Source organism: Nilaparvata lugens, chromosome 4 (genome assembly GCF_014356525.2).
Source record: "Nilaparvata lugens isolate BPH chromosome 4, ASM1435652v1, whole genome shotgun sequence".
In the NCBI taxonomy this organism is placed as follows: Eukaryota; Metazoa; Arthropoda; class Insecta; order Hemiptera; family Delphacidae; genus Nilaparvata; species Nilaparvata lugens.
In genome coordinates this window covers 58,717,757-58,741,898 of record NC_052507.1, presented here as the reverse complement: position 1 = coordinate 58,741,898, position 24,142 = coordinate 58,717,757, and the positions used below count along the sequence as shown (strand labels likewise).

The 24,142-nt window shown below is 34.8% G+C and overlaps 1 protein-coding gene across 1 annotated transcript in view; it reads left to right on the top strand.

Annotated features, from left to right (window-relative positions):
• Nucleotides 1-24,142, top strand: part of LOC111062474 (neuroendocrine convertase 2) — a 123,652-nt gene that overhangs the window by 60,182 nt on the left and 39,328 nt on the right. The window contains exons 4-5 of the mRNA XM_039425984.1: nucleotides 13,122-13,159; nucleotides 22,264-22,340. Coding sequence (XP_039281918.1) covers nucleotides 13,122-13,159; nucleotides 22,264-22,340 — 115 coding nt within the window. The remainder of the gene's footprint in view (nucleotides 1-13,121; nucleotides 13,160-22,263; nucleotides 22,341-24,142) is intronic.

Genomic DNA, 24,142 nt, shown 5'->3' with positions numbered 1-24,142 from the left:
GTATCTCAAGTACTCTTGGGAAGAAAGAGTACTGAAAAACTGTATAACTTGTAGCAGAAACAGGAGAAGATTATCTCAAGTTTGCCAACATCTTTAATGCTCCAAAAGGAAGCTACAATCCCTCTTATCATCATCAACGCACAAGCCTAAGGAATGCATGCATCATTCTCAGTAATGAAACAGATGAAATTGTTATATAAATTATAAATTAGGGGAATGATAGTGATTCAAACGTACTGATTGAATAGATATAAATATTCCTATTCAGAATTATATTTAATATTTTCTAGTAGTTCTGTGAACAGTAGATCTCACGCAGTTTTCTCATCCACAAGTATCTGATGTAACCTGTTCTAGTTTATTCATTTGAATAATAATTTACGTTTAAAAATGTTATTTGTTTTCTCCAAGCTCAAAGACTCACTCATGTTCAATTTATTCTCAATCATCTATTAAATTTGTTTTTAAAATGTGAGAATATTGATACTCATAGGCACGCATCATGAAAAATATTGAAACCCTACCTTTTAGAAATAGAAGGCCAGACATCGGTGTAATGCATGCAATGAATAATCCACTTTTGTCAGCTGATTGATTATGAATAATTCTATAGTCTGATTGATCCTATCTTCGAAGTAGATGATATATTCAGTGATATCAGAGTATGGAGGAATGCCTTTTCTTCTCATTTTGTCCTTAAAATGCAAAATTTCAAAAAACCTTGTGCATACATCGATGCGCAGTTGAAAAAGGAATATTCCTGCCAAATCTCATAGAATTCTATCAACGCGTTTGGCCGTAATCGCGTTACATACAGACAGACAAAAGCAAATCGAGTTGAAACATAGACCTCACTACGTTCGGTCAATTATATTCATAATTATAATTATTTCTATCACTAGAATACGAAAATATTTATTATGATCAATCATGACAACTTGTAGTTCATTCTGTATCATTGACATTTGAATTGCATAATGAAAATCACATCAATATATCATTTTAAAATGACTACCAAGAATTTGAAAATGTGGTGTTCTTTGACTCAACAAAAAGTTAAGATAAGGCAGAAATTCAATTTTATGGGGGAATCATTTAAAAAGCGTTGTTAATACGATCCGAAATGCATTAATTCTGGTGATACATTGCTTTATCAATACAGGCTCAATCATCACTGGGCAGACAAGGTCATCTCATGGAATGTATTATTCAATAAAATAGTGAATATTGTAGCGAATTCTAGTCTCATCAACCTTGTTTAGAATGGGATTTTTTGGAGTATCGAATATGTTCTGAACCTTTATCAATTTGGCCTTGAATATGTTGAACTTGTGCCTGGGAATATTTCAATCAATACCAACCAGACTGACTCATACTGAATCAGGTCATAAGTTCCCGACCTACACTCATCTTTCCATTGTTATTATTGGATCTTGAGCTCACGTCATGATGTGCCACCTAATATAGAACTGACATGTGTGTTGCAACATTGGTTGAACATGTTCCATTTCACATGTGTTATATTTGTCAATCTCACAAGTGTGAAGTTGAAGGCAACATGAGATTGAAGAAACGTTCCATAATGTGGTGCTGACATGATTATAGTGTCATGTAGAAGGTTATATAAGCTTGAAGTAACATTACATCATAATGTCTGGCTCAATTTAGAAGGTAAATGTATGCTGTATGAGATCAGTTTGATATAGGTATCAGATGTATCATCATAAAATGCAGAGCTATCACTTTGTGTTAGTGGAGATGTTACAGTGATAGTGTGATATGTATATCACATAGAATTCAAATATAGGTATCATCATTGAGTAAAAAGCATTTTCACAACCAATTTAATCATCTGATTTGGACAGGGACAGTAATGACAAAGTTACTCAGTTGCAAGTGGAGAGATGTGTGGCCGGCAATCATTATCATGAAGGCGTTGCAATCCTGCTCTGTCAAGCTACTCTGTCATTGCGCTGAAATCTCGTCTCATTTTTGGCCAAATAATGCATCGGTTGTGGCTCAGAAACAAGGGCTCTATTCCTATTTATACCTCCGGGGCATGTAACATTTTGGAGCAAATGACAATGAATGGATACCTAACATGTTGGAGCATGTGAGATGGAATAGATATCCATTATGTTGGTGCAAGTGAGATGGAATGTATATCCAACATGTTGGAGCAAGTGAGATCGAATGTATTTCAGATTGATGACGTCACAATGCACTGGGAATTGTGCCATAACATGTGAGATGCACATGGGATTGTTGGAGTTTGTTGATGTGTTGCCTTTGATTCGGTGGATGAAAAGTTGTGTGTGACGTCTGATTTGGTGATAAATCAAACGTTGAAGGTTTCGCTCGAGTAGCGTGATGATTAGTGAGATCAATGATTCCAATAATCAAGGATAGAACTCATTTGATCGATCACTAGACCAAGCGTCAAACATGAATATTTGAGTAGCGACAAATTTCTTTGGAATACCTAAATACCTTGTTATTTAGGTGATGAATAATGGTAATCACCTTCTTAGGTGATGGATACCATAGAGAATTAGTTTCCTGTTATTAGTTTAGATATATGAACTGTCGGAAAATCTTGAAAATCACTGGTCTTCTAGCGAGGAGCTTGTGGTAAACATGTTACATCGTGTACATGTAATATGAGATTATGAAAATAATTTCAATTGAACCTATGAAAATATGCTATTTTGAAATAACATTGTGTAAACTGAACTGTGTGTGTGGGAAACTGAACAAAAAATGTTCATTCTCATCATGAGGTTTAGAAATTATTGCTTGTTTAGGATTAGTTGTTGATAACTTTTAAATTCTGAAATTTCTGTGATACATTATTATTCAGTTTACAATACAAATGGTAATTCATATTAATAATGCTCTTATCCCTTTTTCCCACTTTCCTTGTCATCGTCCTACCATTCACAAGTCTCATCCTCCCCCTACCTAATACTCTCCTCTTCTCCTTCCCTTCCTACCACCATTTCTCTTCCATTCCTCTTCGACGTTTCATTTTCATTGCAGCACTTCCTTTTTCTTTCAGACTTGTTAACATACTCATAATCTCTGTTTCTTCAATGTTTTTCATAACATACGTTTTCCTGTTTCATGAGAATCATCATTTATATCTTTATCTTCGTCTTGTCTACTTTTGCTCTAACACCTGAAAATGTTTTTTATTACTTCTTCATTCTTCATATCGCTCTCTCTCTTTGTTTATACTTGTAAAATATACTCTCTCTTGTACAGTTTCTTGTTTCAGTTCTGTCCTCTCGTTCTATTTGATTTGAGATGCTTTCATTCCATTCTCTATCTTTGTTATTTCTGTTTCTCTCTACTATTGCCTCACACTTCTCGGCTTGTATCACTCTCTCTCTCTTTCTCTCTCTCACTCTCTCTCTCTCTCTTTCTCTCTCTCACTCTCTCTCTCTCTTTCTCTCTCTCACTCTCTCTCTCTCTCTTTCTCTTACCTCTTCTCTAGTTTATTTCTCTTATCTTCCTCCACCTGCTACTCCATCATTCTCTCTCTTCGTTTCTCCAGCCTTCTCCTCCATTTATTCTTCATCGTCAACCTCCATTCAATCACCTCGACCCTCCCACCAACCAGCAAGCACTCACTCAGTGAGCTGTGATTGGCTGCGGCTCTTATTTCGGAAGGCAATGCCTTCTATATCGATGTTGTGCTTTGTTTTGTGATTTGGGCGGCAATTGAGCTCGAGAGAGTGGTTTCCAATTGCCTCACAATTTATTGGCACGTTCATGTTAGAGCCTGCCATGTTGCAGTGAGACAGCGTTCGTGTAGTGGAAAATAGATGATCTTCGTGAGGCTGTATTCTGGTTGTGGGGAATGGATGATTCCTGGGGAGCAATGTTTCCGTAGTGGCGAATCAATTGTTTTAGTGAAGGAGTGATTCTGTATTATTATTGAGGCTACACTCAAAATGAGAAGATCACTTTGGTGAACGTTGGTTTTGTAGTTTGAGAGTAGTATACTGAAATATAGATAGATGATCAGATTTTTCAATGAAATTGAAAATGGAAATGAAAATATTCTTCATTATTCGAAGTTGGAAAATATCATTTATGAGGCGAGTATTATATTCTCTCATCTAATAAAGTCATTCAATTGATTCCGTCCATCAACACAATAGGAAGTGACAAATAGCCGTCCAAATTCCAGCTTCATCTTAAATTATTGTGAGAGTTTGATTGGGAGCTTAGTAAAGTTTCTCTTGAGAAAATTCGATTTGAGATCAAATAACTGTTAATATTTAGACCTGGCGTTTAGTTCAATTATTATAAAATTAAATGAATCAATGATTTAATTAGTTCGATGATCCATTAGACTTGATAATTAAAAAAAACCGGGCCTTATAGCATGTTCAGGGCTGCGGTAGAATTTTTAAGAGCAAGAATGATGTTATAGGATAATAAACATTATCTGAATATATTCAACTATACTTAAAAATTTGTTTGTTATGAATTAACGTCTGCTAAGCGAAGTATGAATAGAAGATGGACAGCAAGAAGCAGAAAATGATAAGGAGAAGGGAAAGAAGAATGGCAAAGAGAGAGGTTGGGAATTATGCACAAAAGGACATCCAAAGAAAGTTAATTTGCGAGAGAGGATGAGAAAAAATGAGAATTCTGTTCGCAATCATTCTTTCCTAAAATAAAATGAGTTGAGGAAGGCGGAAGTAACGAGATAGAAAGTGGGAAAGAAAGGGTGAGGAAGTCGACAACAAAGTTCAGGGGACAAAGGAGAACGAACTGGTATGAAAAATAACATCAATAGCCTGTTCAAGCTCATATCAATACACATGATGATTCATGACACATGATATTGATACATAGAATGTTATCAGTGATGATATGAGAGAAGTACTGTATCAAATCAGCCAATAAAACTTCAGACAATCATTAAGGAGATGGGAGAAAACAGTCAGATGCCATTGAATTCTTCTAGCAATCCGATTGGGTGTCGCTTACGTAGCTCCACCAGTAGCCACGCCCCCAGCCAATCACAAGCTAGTAGTAGCCTACGAAACTGAAATGTCGTGATAGTTACAATGTCTGCCGTCAGTTGTAGTTGGCTCTCTCACATTTTTCCTCGCTTTGTGATTGGAATCCAAACTTCAATATTGTGTGCTATCTTCTGATAATTTATTCCGCATATCAATCTATTCATCCATTTGTCCAGCATTTGGAACCAAATGAATGTATCCATTTCATAAATACTGCATATCCATGAGATGAAGATTGCAGAATAGGATTTTTATTTGGAATAGAATACAAAGTGAGCGTTATGAAGTACATATTATGATAGGTAATGGTAGGTGTAGATATAAAATGGTAGAATATTCCTGGATATGAGGGTGGAATAAACATGATAGGTTGAGACGTTGAAAGGACCTCTGCATTCGCATTCACTTGCATTAACTTTGGATGTCAACCGAATCCAGTTTTATCTCTGCTGTGAGTGGAAATTCGATCACACATCTAACCTCCACACTTCCTTACCAATAACCTCAAAAATAATAGCCTCAGACTTTTCCCTCTATTTTTTCACTGCTATTGTTTTCCTCGTTCTTTTTTCATATTTCCCCAACTTTTTTTTCTCTGACAATTCCTTCTTCTTCTCACTGTCTTTTCTTCCTCCTCCTTTCTCCGTTTCTACGTCTTCATTTTTTCACGCTGCCTCATCCTCTTTTTCTTCTACTACATTTTCAGACTTCATTTCCCTTCCAACACCACTATCACTCCTATTGTTTTTCTACGGACAAGTTTCCTTTTTCTTATCAACCTCCACCTCAACTTTCTTACTTTTATTTTATTCTTCTCTTCATTCTCCTCCCTTTTCTTCTCTGTTCCTCTTTCTTCTCTCATTCCTCCGCTCTTCATTTTCCATCAATCTCATAAATTTACTCCTTAGCCTACTCTGTTTCAACAGCCTCCACCTTCCCTTTCACCTTTCATTTGTCATGTTCTTTTTTTCTTCTTCAACATCTTGTAGTTGTTTATCCTCCAATTTCTCTTCCAATGCCTTTTCTCCTCTAGTTAACCATTCTTGTTAACGCTTTACTCTTTCATCGCCACCATATTTGTACTCTCATGTCCATTTCTGTCATCTTATCCATCTCTTTTTTCTTATTCTTTTTCTTCTTCTTCTTTTTTTCCTTCTTCTTCTTATTTTTCTTCTTCATCCTTTCTCCTTTTTCTCTTCCTACGACTTCTTATTTCCTCTTCAACGTTTTTACTCATTTTCTGTTAATCCCTCTTCGACTTTACCTTCCCATTTACTATATTGTGAGGCATTTATCTTACCATGTATGCGGCTTTAGACGCTAACAAGAATGGTAGGAGACGGGAGATGATATTGCTGTGTTGGCGTTCTCTACTCGGTGAACAGGGATTCGCCTTGAGACGCTCCGAGGTAATAAGAAGCAGTCGGCCTGTTGGAGGACGTGTGTGAGAGAGATGAAACAGTTGAAGTGGAAAGGAAACCAGAATGAGGTTTTCGGCTGAGAAGAAAACTGTGGTTGGTTTGAGTGACTCCTTAGTCACAGAGTGAGAGAAAAGTAGAAAAGTATGAAGAGAAAGTGTGGAATATGTTACCAGAGATGGAGACACGTAAGGCATGGGCGTGAGAGAGAGCTTGTAAAGACAGTGAGAGATAAGGAGAGAGAGTTAGAGTGAGAGAGTGTGAAGGGGGGAAAAGAGTAAGAGAGAGAGAGAGAAAAGAGTGAGAGGCGAAACGGTTGAGTGGGAAAGGGAAAGAGAGAGTGGGGAATGAGAGAGAGAGAGAGAGTGTGTGAGAGTGTGTGTGTTTGTTTTTGTTATTTGAAGGAAAAAGTTGGCCAGAGTAAGTGTTATTGAGAATAAATTGGATGGGGAAGAATAGTGGAACGGGATAAGAAAAATCGAAATAAGATATTGCTCTAGAAATGAGATTTCATTAAAGAAAGTAAAAAAGTAAAAACAAATACGATATCGCAGGTTGAGTGCTAGGAAAATCAAACTATCAATGGACCGGAAAAATGTGATTGAGATAGAATATTTCATAATGGGGGAAAATAGTAGTTCTGTAGATTATGAATCTTTGAGTTGATTGTGAACATCAACATATCCCTGTAACAGTATTCAATGTGAAGGAGAGCCTTTGAAAACACGTAAGTTCAAGTACACGGCCCTAATTCAGATGCTCTGAGTCCCTTTCTTGAGCTGGAAATAGAAACAGCTAATTGGAGTGTGTAGTTTGTGGTAGATCTCCCCTCTTTTTCGTCCCTCTTGTCTATCTAGTACCTCAGGTGATTAGCAATCTAGTTTTAGGTACAGTAGAGTAGAGTGAGTTTCCTATTTTAGGAAAAATTTCCTATCTTACAGTAACTTCAAGGCTACAGTAACTGAGTACACAAGTTGGAATTATTGTACGTTTTACCTCAAGTTGAGAGTAACAGAACCCATATTTTTCTTGAGTTTTCAAGTAGCGTTTTCGTAATCAGCGGATAGACCATTTACATGAAATGAACTGTGATGAAGAAACTCTACACATAATTTAAAAAGGTAATGGTGGAATTTTGTAACTCGAATATTGAACCTAGTAAACTTTTTATGTATTGATATCAATTTTTCAAGTTCAACTCCTCAAACTCAACATAGCTCAAAGTTTCAAGTTCTAGTCTTTTTATTCATCTATTTAATCATTAAGCATTACACAAATTTCAGAAGAGTACATTCAGAAGTCTACTCGTGCTGGATTTATGGATTTCAAAATATCTAAAGTTTGATTATACTTGAACTAAGACAACCGCGTCCCTGACAAAACCGCAGACCTATTGTCGTTGAACTCTTGACAGCCTTCAACTATTTCTGTTACTCGACAACTATATCAACTGCAATTCAAGCCACAATCTCATCTACAACTTCTTTAAACAATCTCAAAACTAGTTGCTTCAACTCTTCCTCTAACCAGACTTGTCGTAGTATAAACTTTGATGATGAATAAATGAATTGTGTTATTCAAAACTAAGATTTTTTGTGAATTAAAAACTTCTATCATTATGTATATTAGAAACATTCTTGTGTAATAGAAGGTTGATAGAATTCACTGCTTATATCGTACAACATCACAAACATATTCTAAGACCAAAACGTGACAATCAATACTTCAATATCCAGCAAAAATCTCTCACCGAACTCATAATGAATTTCCAGTATGAGCAAAATTAAAAATTCATTATACTCATAGAATCTTGCATTATCTTGACACAGATGACTGGAACTAATGAAAAATGGATGGATTAATGGGATATTCCAAAAACCCCGCTATCCCAAAAACACTTGAACCATTCAACAATTCAACTGTAATATAATTTCATTTCAAACTGGACAGCCTGCTTTGATAAAGAATGAATAAATTAGAATTTACAACTGAAATTTTCACTTGCAAGGTTTGTGTTAAAATTTAAATGTTAGAAACTCTGCAAAGTGAACGAATGAAAACAATAGAAGTTTTCTGACTGACAAAGGCAATCAACTTTCAAAGGACAAACGCTGTTTTAACAAGAGTAATAACCTATATCACTTGCAGCACAAGACATCTTCCTGTTTTTCCTCTAGGCACCACCTTCCATGTAGAGAGATAACGTCGTGAATTAAGCAAATAGAACCTGTCTTCATCCACAAAGAGGATAAAGCATATAGAATAACAAAAGTTAGTTGAGATCGAAATAGAAGAGGAAGAAAAACAAAAGTAAGAAGAAGAAGAAGAAGAAGAGAGAGGAGGGAGAAATAAAGAGATTAAGGAGGTGGATGATGAGAAGGAGGAGAGAGAAAACAAATTAAATCTACCTCGATTCTCGAAGAGAAGAGCTAGAGAGAGCACATAAAAATGGGGCAGAATAGAAAGAATAAGAAAATGGAAGCATTATTGGTAGTTCACGTTTGTACATGTTGAAGGAGAAATAAGATGGAGATTATACGAAAAAAGAATAAGGAAGATGAAAAGTGAGCCAAACAAATTTCCATGGAAAAACTAGTGGTAGAAAAGGCAGTTGTGGAGTCCTTTTTCAAGTACCTATTTCATGTTTGTGTGTGTGTGAGAGAGAGGATGCTTGAGCTAACAAAGAGTGTGATGACGTAGATTCTGCAGTGACTGCAATCATCATATACTCTTTGAAGAAAGGGCTGTCGGGTTGTGAGGCGAGTCTACTCGGTATAAGCCACTAATCTCATCTTGCTCTTTCCATCTACCCCTTATTTCCCTCGTCCAATACTTTCAAGGCAATGCTTCTGCTCATCCTTGTTTCTCCTGCATAGTCAAAACAATAAATATATTATAACATATTGTCTTTTCAATTTCAAGTTCTTCCAATTGTATTCGTCAATGTCCATTTCCTTCATTTCTTGTTACAATTATTTCATTCATTTAACACTAAAAAATATAAAAAATTGTGTCTCATAATGACTGCCATAATCATAGCAGTAAAATGAGATAATCTTTAATGAGATATCCCTCTTGATCCCTCCCTATTTTTAAGAGTTTTCCGATCTTCGTTGTTATCCTCTACAAATAATGTAATTTCTATTTTGTCTTTTGTCATACTTTTGTTCTTACAGTTCTTCTTCTTCTTCTTCTTCTTCTTCTTCTTCTTCTTCTTCTTCTTCTTCTTCTTCTTCTTCTTCTTCTTCTTCTCTTCTTCTTCTTCTTCTTCTTCTTCTTCTTCTTCTTCTTCTTCTTCTTCTTCTCTTCTTCTTCTTCTTCTTCTTCTTCTTCTTCTTCTTCTTCTTCTTCTTCTTCTTCTTCTTCTTCTTCTTATATTTTATTATTCTTTCCATCATGAGAAACGCGCCTTCCCATCACTGTACTGTGCCTGAAACATCATCGGCGCAATATCTGCAACCCACCTAACACATCAAGCCGGTTTTACAAGTAACGCTTACAGCTTAACCAGTGACCAACATTAAGTTGGCTCTCCACTATAATATTTTTGAAATCTCTCAACGACATCGTTTTGAACTTGTTTTGAGCCGATTTGAGCAACTTTTATTTCGTTTTGAGCACCCACCGTTTTCGAGATATGACGTCTCAAAAATTGGAGATCCAACTTAATGCCAGCTCTCCACTTTTCGAAATCGAAAAACTAAACACGCCATCGTTTTGAGCTCGTTTTGAGCTGATTTGGGCAACTTTTATTTTGTTTTGAGCACCCACCGTTTTCGAGATATGACGTCTCAAAAATTGGAGAGCCAACTTAATGCCAGTGTTCAGTTTTTCGATTTCGAAAAGTGGAGAGCTGGCATTAAGTTGGATCGCCAATTTTTGGGACGTCATATCTCGAAAACGGTGGGTGCTCAACACGAAATAAAAGTTGCTCAAATCAGCTCAAAACGAGCTCAAAACGATGGCGTTGGAAGATTTCGAAAATATTTTAGTGGAGAGCCAACTTAATGTTGGTTAACCAGTGCCGTGTACTATTAATTGTAGATTCATTAAAAAATGTCAGTGTTGATTGAAGGAAAATTATCATCGTTTCTGCTCATGAAGAATACTTACAGTTTGAAGTGAATCTCACTTTAGTCCAATTTGAAGAAATTTGCTAAAATGTTTCAATGTAACGGAATGACATGTCTTTTTCTTCTAGATTTGTAACAATCTTCAATCCATTCTCAAAGTACTTCTAGTGCCTGTTAAAACAGTAGCTGTTTCTTGGATTGGAATAGGATCGTCATAAACTTCTGTAATAGATGAGATGATTAATAGATAGTTGACTGTTATTTTAGTTCAACAGTTTTTCTGAAAAGTATATTGAAGCTTAGTCAAAAATAGTTTCTTATGGTAATTTTTAACACTTCAAGTTGTAGTGAATACAAGTAGTATTGAAAACACACCACTACTACTTCTCTACAATACTAGGAAAATGGAAATTACAAGACCAACATGAAGATGAAGCTTCAAATTGTTTTTCTAGAACAACTTATTAGTTTTGAAAAATTATTCACCTCCAGTATTTTCTCTTTCCTATCAATAGATGGAAAATGTTGTCCGAGTTTTTATCAAAGAAGAGGTAACGGTTCGCAAGTTTTTTGTCTGAGAGAAAGCACCGATATTCCTGAAGTTTACTCCAGATAAAAGAAATAACAGCTATTGCCAGTTGCCTGTAACTCTTTTCAAAAATGTAGGTTGGGGGGCTTTCATCGAAAACGAAACAGAAGTTTATATTAGAAGTTTGTTTGTTAGTTGAGAAAGGTGGAGGTAGATTCACGTTGAATGGTGAGCATTGCTTGAATAGGAAGCATTGATAGATGAAATGCTGACAACTTGCACTGTAGACGTGGAAGTACTTGAAGCGTTGAGCTGGGTTCAACTTCATTAATCTTTCAAAGTGAAAGGATCCAGACAGTTACATTGCAAACTTGAAAATATTTTGCAAACTTTGTTCGTTACAAATAATGCAGCTCGAAATTGTTGTATATAATCTAGGTAGCAGCGAATGAATTCCAATTAGAGTTTGATATTTTGTTTTGATTAACTTGTTATGAAATGAGAAGGAGTGTGAGGGGGTGTTTTTGTAATTTCTAAATGTCAGAAGCACTCTCAATCAGTGTTTTAAAATCTGAGTTCGTAACGTGCAGTGAAACGTCAAATCTGTCAAAGCTGTCTGGAACATGCATAATGTCAACTATTTACTGAATTTTATGGAGAATTTTACGGAAAATTTTGAAAATAAATTTATAAAGCGTGTTTCAATCGACATCAACATCAGTGTTGTTGATAAGAGAATTTCCCAGCATAAGATCATAATTTAGTTCAATTTTATCAAAATTTTGCTTAGTATGTTGTAAATAAGTGAAATAATCGTGACTTTTGTCAATTATTCATGTGATTATATAATATTTCCTATATATCTACTCATTTTTAAAAAAAGTACCCACATAATTAAAAAAAGAATTTACTTTGCTTTATTTCTCTCTCAACTAAAAAATATTTTGCAAACTTTCTTCGTTACAAATAATGCAGCTCGAAATTGTTGTATATAATCTAGGTAGCAGCGAATGAATTCCAATTATTAAAGCCAATGACAGCTATAATTTTAAGGGCGATGTAATTTAAGTGCTAAAAGTATTTATTAATTTCCTTATTTTCTCATCTTCCTTTTAAGGTTTGTAGCCATATTGCTCTTTTTGCTCCTTCGATCCGTCGTAAATGTTGTATTTATTTCCTAACAGATCTTTGCTAGGGCCGACTGCGCCCTAACTTCGCCCTCCCAGGTATAAAATAAAGGCAGTCATTCTATTCTATTCTATTCAAAATTTGGATAAGGCTAGGCACACACCAGTTGGTCAAGACAAGACAAGGCATGATCAGACACAATACTTCACATTGTTGCTTATGACGCAACTCACACTGATTAGACATTGCAACTAGACATGTTTTCATAAGCAACTATGTGAAGTATTGTGACTGAACGTGTCTGATTATTACTTGTCTTGTCTTCAATAACTGGTGTGTGCCTTATAGCCATAGTCCAAAATAGGTAGTTGTAGTTTTTGAGTATTGAATTGAGTATTATCACAAATTGATGATTACAATGATTTTTTTATAATACGAATACCATCTATAAAAATGTATCTCTTCAAAAACTGTAGTTTGTTATGAACACAAATTTTGACTTATCCAAGTCTTCAAAAATTTATCATAGGAATCCATGTTAGCCACGTGAATAGCACCATTACCCATGAATATAATATATGAACGAGATATTTTGCCTCATTTTTATCAAAGATTTGATCCCCTATAATTATTTCACGATCCTGTGTTATACCATCAGATATTCTATGAATATTTATCACATATTAGAGTACATCATAAAATCTCGATTATCAAATATATTTACAAATATACTTTGAGTATGATCATAAAATATGACTGTATATTGAAGTAATATTGTAATCAAGTATATAAATTACAATTCATAGACTGGTTCATTTATATGTGGAACGATGTTATCAAAATACTATTTCAACTAGTATATCATTATTGTGTCATGATTATGTTGTTGATTTCATAATCTCCTGTTAATATTGAACTTGAATTTATTTTTCAGGTGTGGATTATATGCATCCGGACCTGACTAATAATTATGTGAGTACATCAGAATATATTAAAATTGTTATTCTTTTCCAAATTTGAAATTATCATAAGTTATAGAGAGGCAAAATGTCGCTCTGCTCTGTAAAGTGAATTCCATAGTCACATTTGTAGGAGACACATCACTTTTCTAATTAGAATTCTACTCAATTTCACATCATCACTCGCTTATGGGTTGAACCGTTGTCTGATTCGTTCAAAGGATGAGCTTTGAATTTAAAGTTAAAGAATGAAAAATCTTGAAAAAATGCAAAATTGATCATCCCCGAAAATCATGAGCTGACGTAGAGCCAAACTTTAAAAGTGTGAACATAACCTAGAAGATAATGGAACCTCAACGGTTTGAAAGGTAAAAGGTAGGCCAGGTGGTAAGGCTTTTGCTTTTAAATGACTATGCTGGTATTATTCTGCTGTCTTAAAAGGCTGGTACTATTCAAATTGTTCCGATAATTGAGAAACAGTGAGCTTGCAACTCAAAACCGGTTTGTGTTTTATATTTTAGCTATTTCTCTACTTCACATAATGATTCTAGGGGATGCGATATTTTAGTTGGAAAACGAACTTGGGAAAGGTGAGACTATCACTAAAGAGAAAGTCTTGAACATTTCAAAACAAAAACTCAGGAAGTATTTGTTAATAAATTCCCAATATTAAACTCCCAGTATTACTCCATTATTTACCTTCAAAGAGCTTTAAAAAGCTGAAACTCCAATAAAAATTCATTTCACCTCACATCTGTAATTCTTTCTCTACAATGCAATAGAGATTTTATTTCTCTGTCTTGACATTCATCTTTGCTTCTAAGCTTTGCATTAAAATTGTATTTCAGAACGGTATTTTCTTGTCAATCCAATCAAGCGCTATGACAATCTGAATTTTCAAAGAAACTTATATTGATATTATTTGCCGTTTTCCCAAGAGAAACAGAAATTTGTAAATAATTTTCATTTCATCACGCAAGCCAACATTCCCATTTTTTCATCAAGCAGTTAAAATCTTTGGAAGGAACCAGAAAGAAATAATCACATCATCATCAACAACAACAAAAAAATCATAATCTTCATTATCATGATCATCAGAATAATATTATGATTAATTTATCTCAGCAGGACGACTCCATTCACAGGGAATGAGATAGACCTATGTTTGTTCCGAGTCTCAACTCTCAAAGCTCCTAGTTCAAGATTCCTCAGATGCAAAACTCAAATGAGATGGAGTTATAATATTTTATAAGAACTGTCCACAAGAAAATTTGAATAAGAAAGGTAATAAAATAAGACAAAAGCGTGCAGCTATCTCACTCAGCAAAGTTGATGCAAACTTGAGCTTTGTTTCAAGAGCTCTAGATCAAACTCGACTGTTTTTACATGTCTAGTAGAGCTTGAAATGAGGCTACGGAATGAAAGCAGAACTTCTCTGTTGTTGATAAGACTTGATCAGCATGAACTATGAACTTTTCTGTGACTCGATATTATGAAATGAATTTAATCAAATTTAATGAGTCTAGACTACTGGGCTGTCGGATGAAGTTTCTGAATAGAAGACTATCCGGAACAGTTGAAATCCTGAATGACTCACATAGGAAGAATAATAAAATCCATCGTATTGCTCTGTTATTATTCATTGAATCTCATCAGCCTGTATTTCTGAACTACATTAACAGCATGTATTTTCTTTATTGACTTCAACATTAATCATAAACATGTTCATGAGTATGGACTGCTGGGGATTTCTGATGGAAGTCTTGCCCCTGGTTGCGCAAAGGTCTGTTTATTCTTAATCCTGATTGAATGGTGTATTCTAATCAAGATTAACGCTAATGGATTGATGTTGGTTGCTGAAATTCCAATTGATAACGCCGACTAGACTAATCGGCACTAAAACTTCTATAATTCCGATTAGTTGGCACCATCATAACCGAGATTATTCAAAACTGAGAACTGTTGGTTGCACAAAAGAGAAAATAGAAAAATAAAGCTGACTAAACAAATTGACATAGAGATTTTCAACTGTTCACTCACCGGAAATTAAATGTAACTAATTCTTATTGAGTAGGCCTACTTATTGATGGGTGTACTTATAGCTTTTATCCAAGGCCATTCCACACAGCACGTGGCGTGCGTGGCTGGACGCACGCCACGCCGGCCACGCTAGCCACATGCCAATTCACACCGGCCACGTTTCCCGTCAGTATGCAGGAAGATGTCAACTCCGACGGTCCCGTGGTGTGAATCTGGATTTTCTTGTGGCTTACCTTGGTTTGATGACTCCAACAGCAGCAGTAGTAGTGATAATGAGCTGGTTTTATTGTATTCGGTGACAGCACGGGACCAGTGCAGTGGTACATCCAATCAATAAAAAAAGGAAGACCTATGGCGAATTCCATCATTTAATGCGCGACCTTGAGGCTGACAATGATAGTATACGTTCTATACGATAGTATACGTCTAGTATACGTTCTGCGCATGCTCGGACCAAAACGTGGCCGGACACGTTTGAAAAGATCGCTCAGAGAGCGAACGGTAGCCACGCGTGGCTAGTATAGCAAGCGTTGCCGCGTGGCCATGGCTGCTATGTGAATTGCTTCATTTGATTAGCTGGGAAGCGATGTTTTGAAAAGTAGCTAGCGTGCGTCCAGCCACGCACGCCACGTGCTGTGTGGAATGGCCTTTAGTTTTTGGTTAAAAACTACAAAATTCTAAGTATTTCTATTTTGTGTCTATCTATAAGGATGGCTTTTATTTTTCAGAATAACAACAAATTTCCATTAAATTACAGTGTAGCCAAACTGTAATACTGTTAAAATTAGTTTGCCTGGAAATTCAAATTTTATTAACAATTAACAGCGTTTCCTGCAAGAATGTTTTTGTTAAACTAATGGTGATTAGTTAATCGACATTAATCTTCATATCTAATGGACGTATGTGCAACCAGCCCTTGCTAATCTAATTAATCAGCTGTGTTATCCAGTTTGTAGGAAGAATAGGTTATACATTACCCTGCTCCTGCTGTCATCTACCGACAGAGCTCAGAAATACATTTGGATTCGTTGACAAATCAGGAGGGAGTATAAAAAGCTTATAGGTTTGTCTGTTGGCGTGGTTTGCCGTGCTATGAATTAAGAAAGTTGATTTGGAATTTAGAAGCACACACGATATAACCTAATGAAAGGGATGCTTGATAAACATACTCAGTGCTAGAGAATGGGAATTCAGAAATGACAAGAGAGACAACGAAATAGAGAGAAGATAATATCAAATATATTGTCGCCCTTAGAAAAAATTTAACAGTTGACAAAACAAGAAAAATTAAGTTACATAATGAAAACTGAAAATAGAATCAAAATTTAGAAAGTAATCTCAGATACAGATATCAAATATATTGTAGCTTTTAGTAGAATGTAATAGTAAACAAAATAAGTTGCATCATGGAAACTGAGAAAAGGATCAATAGTTTAGAAAGTTAAATGATTGTATAGATTGTTCTGATACTGATAAACGGTAGTACTCTACCTGCTTTACTTTATAAAAGTTTAATATTGGATCATAAGAAGCTTAATGGACTCTCATTCAAGAAAGAAGAATTGAAAGTTATCATAATTATATATTTCTCAAAAGTTAATCATAAACAAAATAAATATTTATAGACAAAGACAGATCAAAAACAGTTCAGAAAACAATTGGTGAAACATAAATATTAATAACTTAATCCCAGATAGAAAAAACTGCAAAAAGGGTTATTTCAAGGAAATCTTACACAGGAAGATTTTTCAAAAAATGTGACATCAAAACTAAATTAAAAAAAGGCTACGGTCCTTGAAACTTCAATCGTTTCTTCACAACTTTAAGGTGAAAATATCATTATAAAAACATTCACGAAACATAGTGGACATTCAACCAAAAATATCCCAGTTCAACTATGAGTAATTTAGTAGATTATAAAATATAATTTAAAAGAAAACTGAAATGCGCAGCTGGATCCTCACACCGAAAGTATGGCCTCACATTTCTATAGCCTCCATTAGTATTGAGTTTTTGTGGCCTTACACCGAAAGTATGACCTCACATTTCTATAGCTTCCATTAGTATTGAGATTTATGGCCTCACAACCGAAAATCTATTATTCAAACAAAATAAAAAATTAATAACTCATGTAATCCCCAAGTCCAAAGTCTAACGTTTCACGATTCCCACCCATCCCCTTTGAAAGTCTATAGTCACTGGAACCAATTATGCCACATCCGGAATTCCTGGGACATTTGTTTAATTCAGAAAGAAAGTTGTTACCTCAAAAGTAAATTTGAAATTGAGCTCTGTGGTTGAGCTTCACACGTCCAGATGGAACGAGAAGTCGCAAGCCCCAAGCTGATGCCTGGCTTCCAGGACTGCAATCAGTCAGACCCGTCAATCCAGCCTCAGAAGGTACACGTTCGTCAAGACATTCATGGACCCGTACATTCACCGCTGTTAGAATAAAAAAATAAACTAGGATAATGCCAGATAACCCCAATTCAGCCATATCATAAAAAAATCAACATCCTTCAGATCCTTACAAACATGAAACTCAAATACCTCAATAAAGATTACTTCAATAACACTATCACTTTGATATCAATAGAGAAAGATTGATTTAAAAATGTGCTCTTGATAAATCTCATGATAGGTGTTATCTCAAAAATCAAGAAAGCTTTCCATTGGAATCAGCAAAACAAATAAAATATAGATCACAAAATACTAATGGAATTCATAATAATATACTAAAAACATCAGGAAATTTTACTTCAGAGTTAATAATAAAGTAGAAAATCTCACAACAATTTCTGAAAATCTCACAACAAATTTCAAGTTGGCTGACCCATTGACTTCCAATATAATAAGTATTAGATAGATCATTGATAAATAATTATTAATCAATTTCCAATTATAATTCCTTTCTCTTAAGATATTCCTTCTCTTATGTACTCCATCTCAAGAGCAATGCTCTACAAGAGCATTCCGTTCATTATCTTCCATATTGACAAGTTTGAAAGATTTTATAAAATTATCATCTTCCATTACAAAATATAATAAAAGGATTATTCTCAATAATTACTTCACTCCACTAATATTACAATAGAAGATAGATTAACACATACTTTGATGAAAGCTCTCATTAATATTTTTTCAAATTATATTATAACCTATGACGTACCTTAGTAGCGGTAATTTGGAGGTTATTCTCCATCGTATGGCGACAGTAATCTTGATATCCTCTCTTCTTACATTTAAAGCATTTACTAGAGCGGAAAAACTAAAATATGCCACTGGAACAGAAGGTTCCAGTGCTTAATTCTACCAAGCCTGAAGCAGGCATAAAGCCATGATTAATACACAAATACGGAGACTACATTTTGTAGTTGTAATGCTTATAACAAGACAGACGCTGAATGAAGCCACTTTACACTTGCCTTGTCGTGGACAGCTGTGATCGGTCATACTTGATTATGGATTATTGCAACCTTACCAGAGTCAACTTTGATTGGCAGTTGGAAATTTTTAGTATTTCCTCAGCAGAATTTCTGCCAAAAGAATGAAACGGTACAACGACAAATAATATACATTCTCCCACCAAGTGGCAGCTGTTTTCCAAATTCCTTACCAGATAAGGCATACCCAATAACACAAATTTCTCGCCATATAATTATGGTCATGAACCAGGTTGAAAATCCATGATTTTCCTAGTAACATACCTTCTACTAACACACTAACAAAGTCGACACTAAACAACGGAGAAAAGCAAAATAGCAAAAAAATATATTCTCATAACAGACTGACTCCTCGTTACAATTCCCATAATCTTCATCATTTATAATTGAAACAATGAATATTGCTACTGTGGTCATATCTTTCTCGTGATTAGTTCGTCGTTTTTACTATGTTTGTGTACTGTCTCTTTCTTTTCTAGACGTTCTTCCTCTCCAGCAAATGAAAATATTATTATCACGGATTCCAGGAAGTATTCCACTGTGAATTTTCAAATAATTTTTGATATAATAGAAACTTATTTCGACTCGAAAGTTCATTGTGGAATGAACTTACCGTACACTGGAATAAATATTCCGTCAATTATTCAGTTAAAGTATTCAGTCCTCAAGAGCAATTCAATTCAAGTGAAAATATCTGTATTGTTCCAGTTTTCTGACCTATTCCACCAAATTTGAATTCTATAGTTATAAGAAAAGTCCGATTCATGTACTTCAAGTACTGGTCTATCTGAATACTAGTTGCTGTAATTAATATTCATCAACCGTGCAGTTTAACCATTCACATACCTTTATCTCTGTACAAGTCAGTGGAGAATTATCATTCACATTTTGACGTGATAATTGATCTCAAATTCTATTCTATAAAATCAGCATCAGATACTATCAGAACTATATTCTGTACAATCATAAGTATAATCATTATCTTCATTACACAATTCAACCAATGTAGGCTACTATGATCATTTCAAGTATTATATGTTCACAAAAATGTTGAATTAGGTTGATTCACTTAATAAATCAAATTTGCCCCACTAGAAACAGGACCATTCATTATCCTGGTGGCCGGAAAGTAATGAAATTTTGCTGCATATTGATCAGGGCTGTGAATACTGTAGAGAAAATAAAAATGTGAATACAAGAGAGAAAAAGCTTCTATGTGGGCAGAAGCGGCTGGCATGTTTTGATTGATTGGTCTCCCAAAAAAAAGACTTCTTCCCAACTGGAAATTCGCATGAAAGAAACACTTTCTGCAAGAAATTCTGATCAAAAGCTGTTAGATGAGATGAGATAAACTCCTCCAGCGTTCACACAGTTGGAGATTTTATTTGGAAGATCTATTCAGTTTCTTTTTTGACCCGAAAATTGGGAGAACGGTCGTGAAGGATTCGATCAGATTATGCGATTTGCTTGATGGGAGAATTTTTTGCAATGATGTTTGTTGAATTGCAATTGAGGGAGTTCGAGGATGATTTGATGGTTCAGATGAATGAGTTTCCATTCATCAATTTGCACGATAATTTTGTTGGATGCGAAATGTTTCTTGGAATGCTGTAAAAAGTACACAATTTTCGTTGAATAGCGATAAAGAGGGTTGGAGCTTGGAGGGTGATAGGAGATCTGAATGGAGTTGTTCAAGATGCATGAATCTTCAACCACGATAAATTTGTACGATAATTTGATGATGGAAGTCTCTCATAGAATAAAATCTCGAAAAAGATGACATTTTTCATAGTCTGTATAAAGAATTTTCAGATGATTTAGGGATTTTGTTTCTAGAAGTTATTAATGATGAGATGTTTATGCTAAGATGGAAAATTTAACTAAAATGAGATTCATTGTTACGGTTATTCTCTTAGTTGCATACATTGTTTTTCACGTGAAAAACTACTCTTTTTAATGTTTTGATTTGATAAAGAGACTGAGAGTTTTCGAGAATGAGATCTCAACTACGGTGTAATAATCTCCCAGATTGTTTGCTGTATAAGTACTCAATCAATGCAGAATTCACCGATTTTTTCTAGAACTTGAATGAATAAATGGGAGATCATTTGAACATTTGAAACTTGATGGGGAACAGAAAGTGTGTTGATCTTGAATTGCCTTTGCCTTGAGTATTTTTCCATTTGAATCATCATCTTCTCTAGCAGAGAAGATGATGCTTTCGCCTATGAATGAATTTGCCTATGAATAATTTCGCCTATGATGATGAATTCGACTTGAACATCATCGATGGAGAAGTTACATTTAATTTAAATAAAAGGAAATTATAAACATGTATGAAAAGTGATGGATATAAAATGCTCGATTCAATCCAGCTTCTTCTTTCCAAGTTCCTCTACTGCTTTATCGTTGGTGCGATTATGATTCCGTCAGTTAGGCTATTTGTTGTATCATAATATCATTTCCTTATCCAGGCACAAATCATACAGTTATGTATCATTGTTATTAGAGGAAAATCATTCCCATCAAATATGAATAGAAATATTATTCCTATTATCCACAGTGTCATTAAATATATTAATCCACAGTGTTGAAAATATATTAATATTGATAAATAATGGTATAGTCTCACTTGGATAGCTATAAATAGCATCAGATGAACCTTGGATTACGGAAGACTACTATCGATAAATTCCATCATGATTCTATTACTAAAACAATTACTGGAGACACTCAATGTTCATTGGTTAGTAATAATTGTTCTGACTGTTCAATGACGCCCACACAAAAGCTGTCATTTTTTACCCTGCAATAGCGCAGTTAATTAATTGATAAGAGATCGTAGATTTGGTCATTGGCATTGGGAAATTGGTTTCCTTTGTGCAGCACAGCATTTTCCAATTAATTGATATTGCAAATTCGTTCGATGACCTTGGGTGAATTGTATGGGATTTGCATTTCAATTACTGAAGTTTTGAAGTGGCAAGTTCAAGTTCGCTGTAGTTCTAGTTGGTCATAGTTGAATTATTATCAATTATAGTAATGTTATGTTCAAATTGCTGTGGAACTGCTCTGGATTTGAATAATCTCTCTATATTTCAAATAATCATAGCTTATCAACTCAATAGAGAACAAGGAATAACTTTAACATGAAACTTCTCTTCCTCATGATGTCAGTAATGATTGCAATATTGTTTGATTGACACATTTCTCAACAACTATTCAGAGATTCTAATCTCTGAATTAGAGAGCCTAATCAACGAATTCTTAAGGATAATCTGAAAAAATTATATTTTTGTAGTATTCAATTACTTATCAATAAGTGAAGGATGAAGTTCGAAGTCTATATTTGATATTGATGGAGTTTTCAATCACTTATCAGAGGATCAGAGGATGGAAGAGAAATTTCAAAATAGATAACCTGTCTGAGAATTGGTGAAAAATGGTTATGTTACTCCTGAAAAATTTGACTTCCATATCGCTCCAATTCTATTCCCCTCCATCGTCCATATTTGCTGGTAAATTTTGAAAACTTCAGTTTACTATCGAGTTGATATGCTATGATTATTTGGAATTTCATTGGAGTTAAAAATTGATATGTGTTTTCAAACATTTGAAACTATTTTTTTTACAGAATGCAAGAGCCAGCTACGATTTTAGCAGTAATGATGCCTATCCTTATCCAAGGTACACTGATGACTGGTTCAACAGGTAAGATACACTTTGTGATTCTGCATGAAAAATTCTTGATATTCCAATGAATTATTGACAGATAGGTGGTAAAATACTGGAAAAACTATAATTGTCAGTATAATATTGTTAATAGTAAACCCGAAATTAAACATAGTTTGATTACATAATATGTTTTGCTGTTCAATATTATTGGTCGATGTATCTAGTTTCAATGATAAAGAATTGAGGAGAGGATACTATCATAGAGAAACAATAGCGTAAGTAGATATCCCATGGTATAGGGCGTTTATGTTGCAACTTTTACTGTTATCTCAAGCCGATTACTGTCGATTATTGTCGATTTTTACTGTTTTGTTGGGGTGAGAGTGTATGAACGGCACAGTATGACAGGAATCACAGTATCACGCACTACGAGCGTCACACAGCTTCACGGGAAAGAACTACGTGGACTATCGGCTTGAGACAGCAGTAAAATTTGCGAAATAAACGCCCTATACTATGAAATATCTACTTACGCTATTATTCATCTATGATACTATTCCATATGATCTATATATTATTCTATCCATCCATCCATCTAACAGGTTCGTATTCTGTATCCAATTGCTAATAGTTTGAATCAACATTACACTCAATTTTTAACTTACATAATATTTCTTCCATAATAGAAATTCAACTTGCTTAATATAACTTTATAATATACCTTGAACCAATATCGTAGATCATCTGATAGTGCATGACATAGTAGCAACGTATTACTACCTCAACCTTCAATTGATAGAAGCTGTGTACTTGCATCAATACGCGTTGAAGTGTGCAATTGCACCTCAATACACTTCAATGTCCAGTTCATTGAACTGTAAATGAGAGCTTCAATGTTAATTGATGCGTTGTAAATTGTGCCTTACATGCAATTACTTGTAGTCTACATCCTTATTGATTGATGTATCCTATCATTGTGTATTTTGTTGAGTCATTGAATAGTTTCTTGTCTTGAAGGTGATAGTGGTTTATATATTCAAGAATATAATTAACTTGTCACTTGAAATTGGTGATTTGAAATTATTTCAAAAAGCGGTTTTCAAATCACGAATGATAATTGTTGATCAATAAAAACTTATCACTTATTGTAGGCCATCTTGATCACATGGTACTCCCAAAACTATAGAATAACCCTGTGAAATTCTAGCGAAATAGAATGAAAATCTCCACATTCACGTGAAAAAAGTGAAAAATTTTATTCCAACTCACATCACTAGCGTAACATTTTATCCCGACATCCCTACATGGCAAGATTTTCCAATATCCTCCACTCACAGCTCAGGTCAAAAACCATCCCTATTGATTTTGGAGCTCATCATCGCCTGTATGCACCGGAAAATCTGAATAAGAGAGAACCTTGAAAAGGCGACGGGATGTGATTTGAGGTCTCTGGCCTGTTGATAAGCCTATCAGAGAGTAATCGTAAGCTGAGGGTCGAGACAGAGATATAGGGAAAGAGAGAGAGAGAGAGAGAGAGTGAGTGAGTGGGAAAGGAGTGAAAATCAATTTGCAGTCGATTCCCCTGAGTAGAGTGGACTCATGGACTCACGGACTGACCTCTCGGCGATGTAAAATTGTCCGGACACCAGACCCGTGTCTTCCATGAGATTCACGACAAACTGTCATTATTCCTTCCAAATAAGATCAGTGCTTCCCATTTAACCAACGCTGACAGAATGAATTGAATCTCACGCTAACACTGGTCCTCGGTCTCCAATGAAATCCACTTCATCTGTCAGCATTTCTTATGAATAACATCAGTACTTCCCATTCAGTCA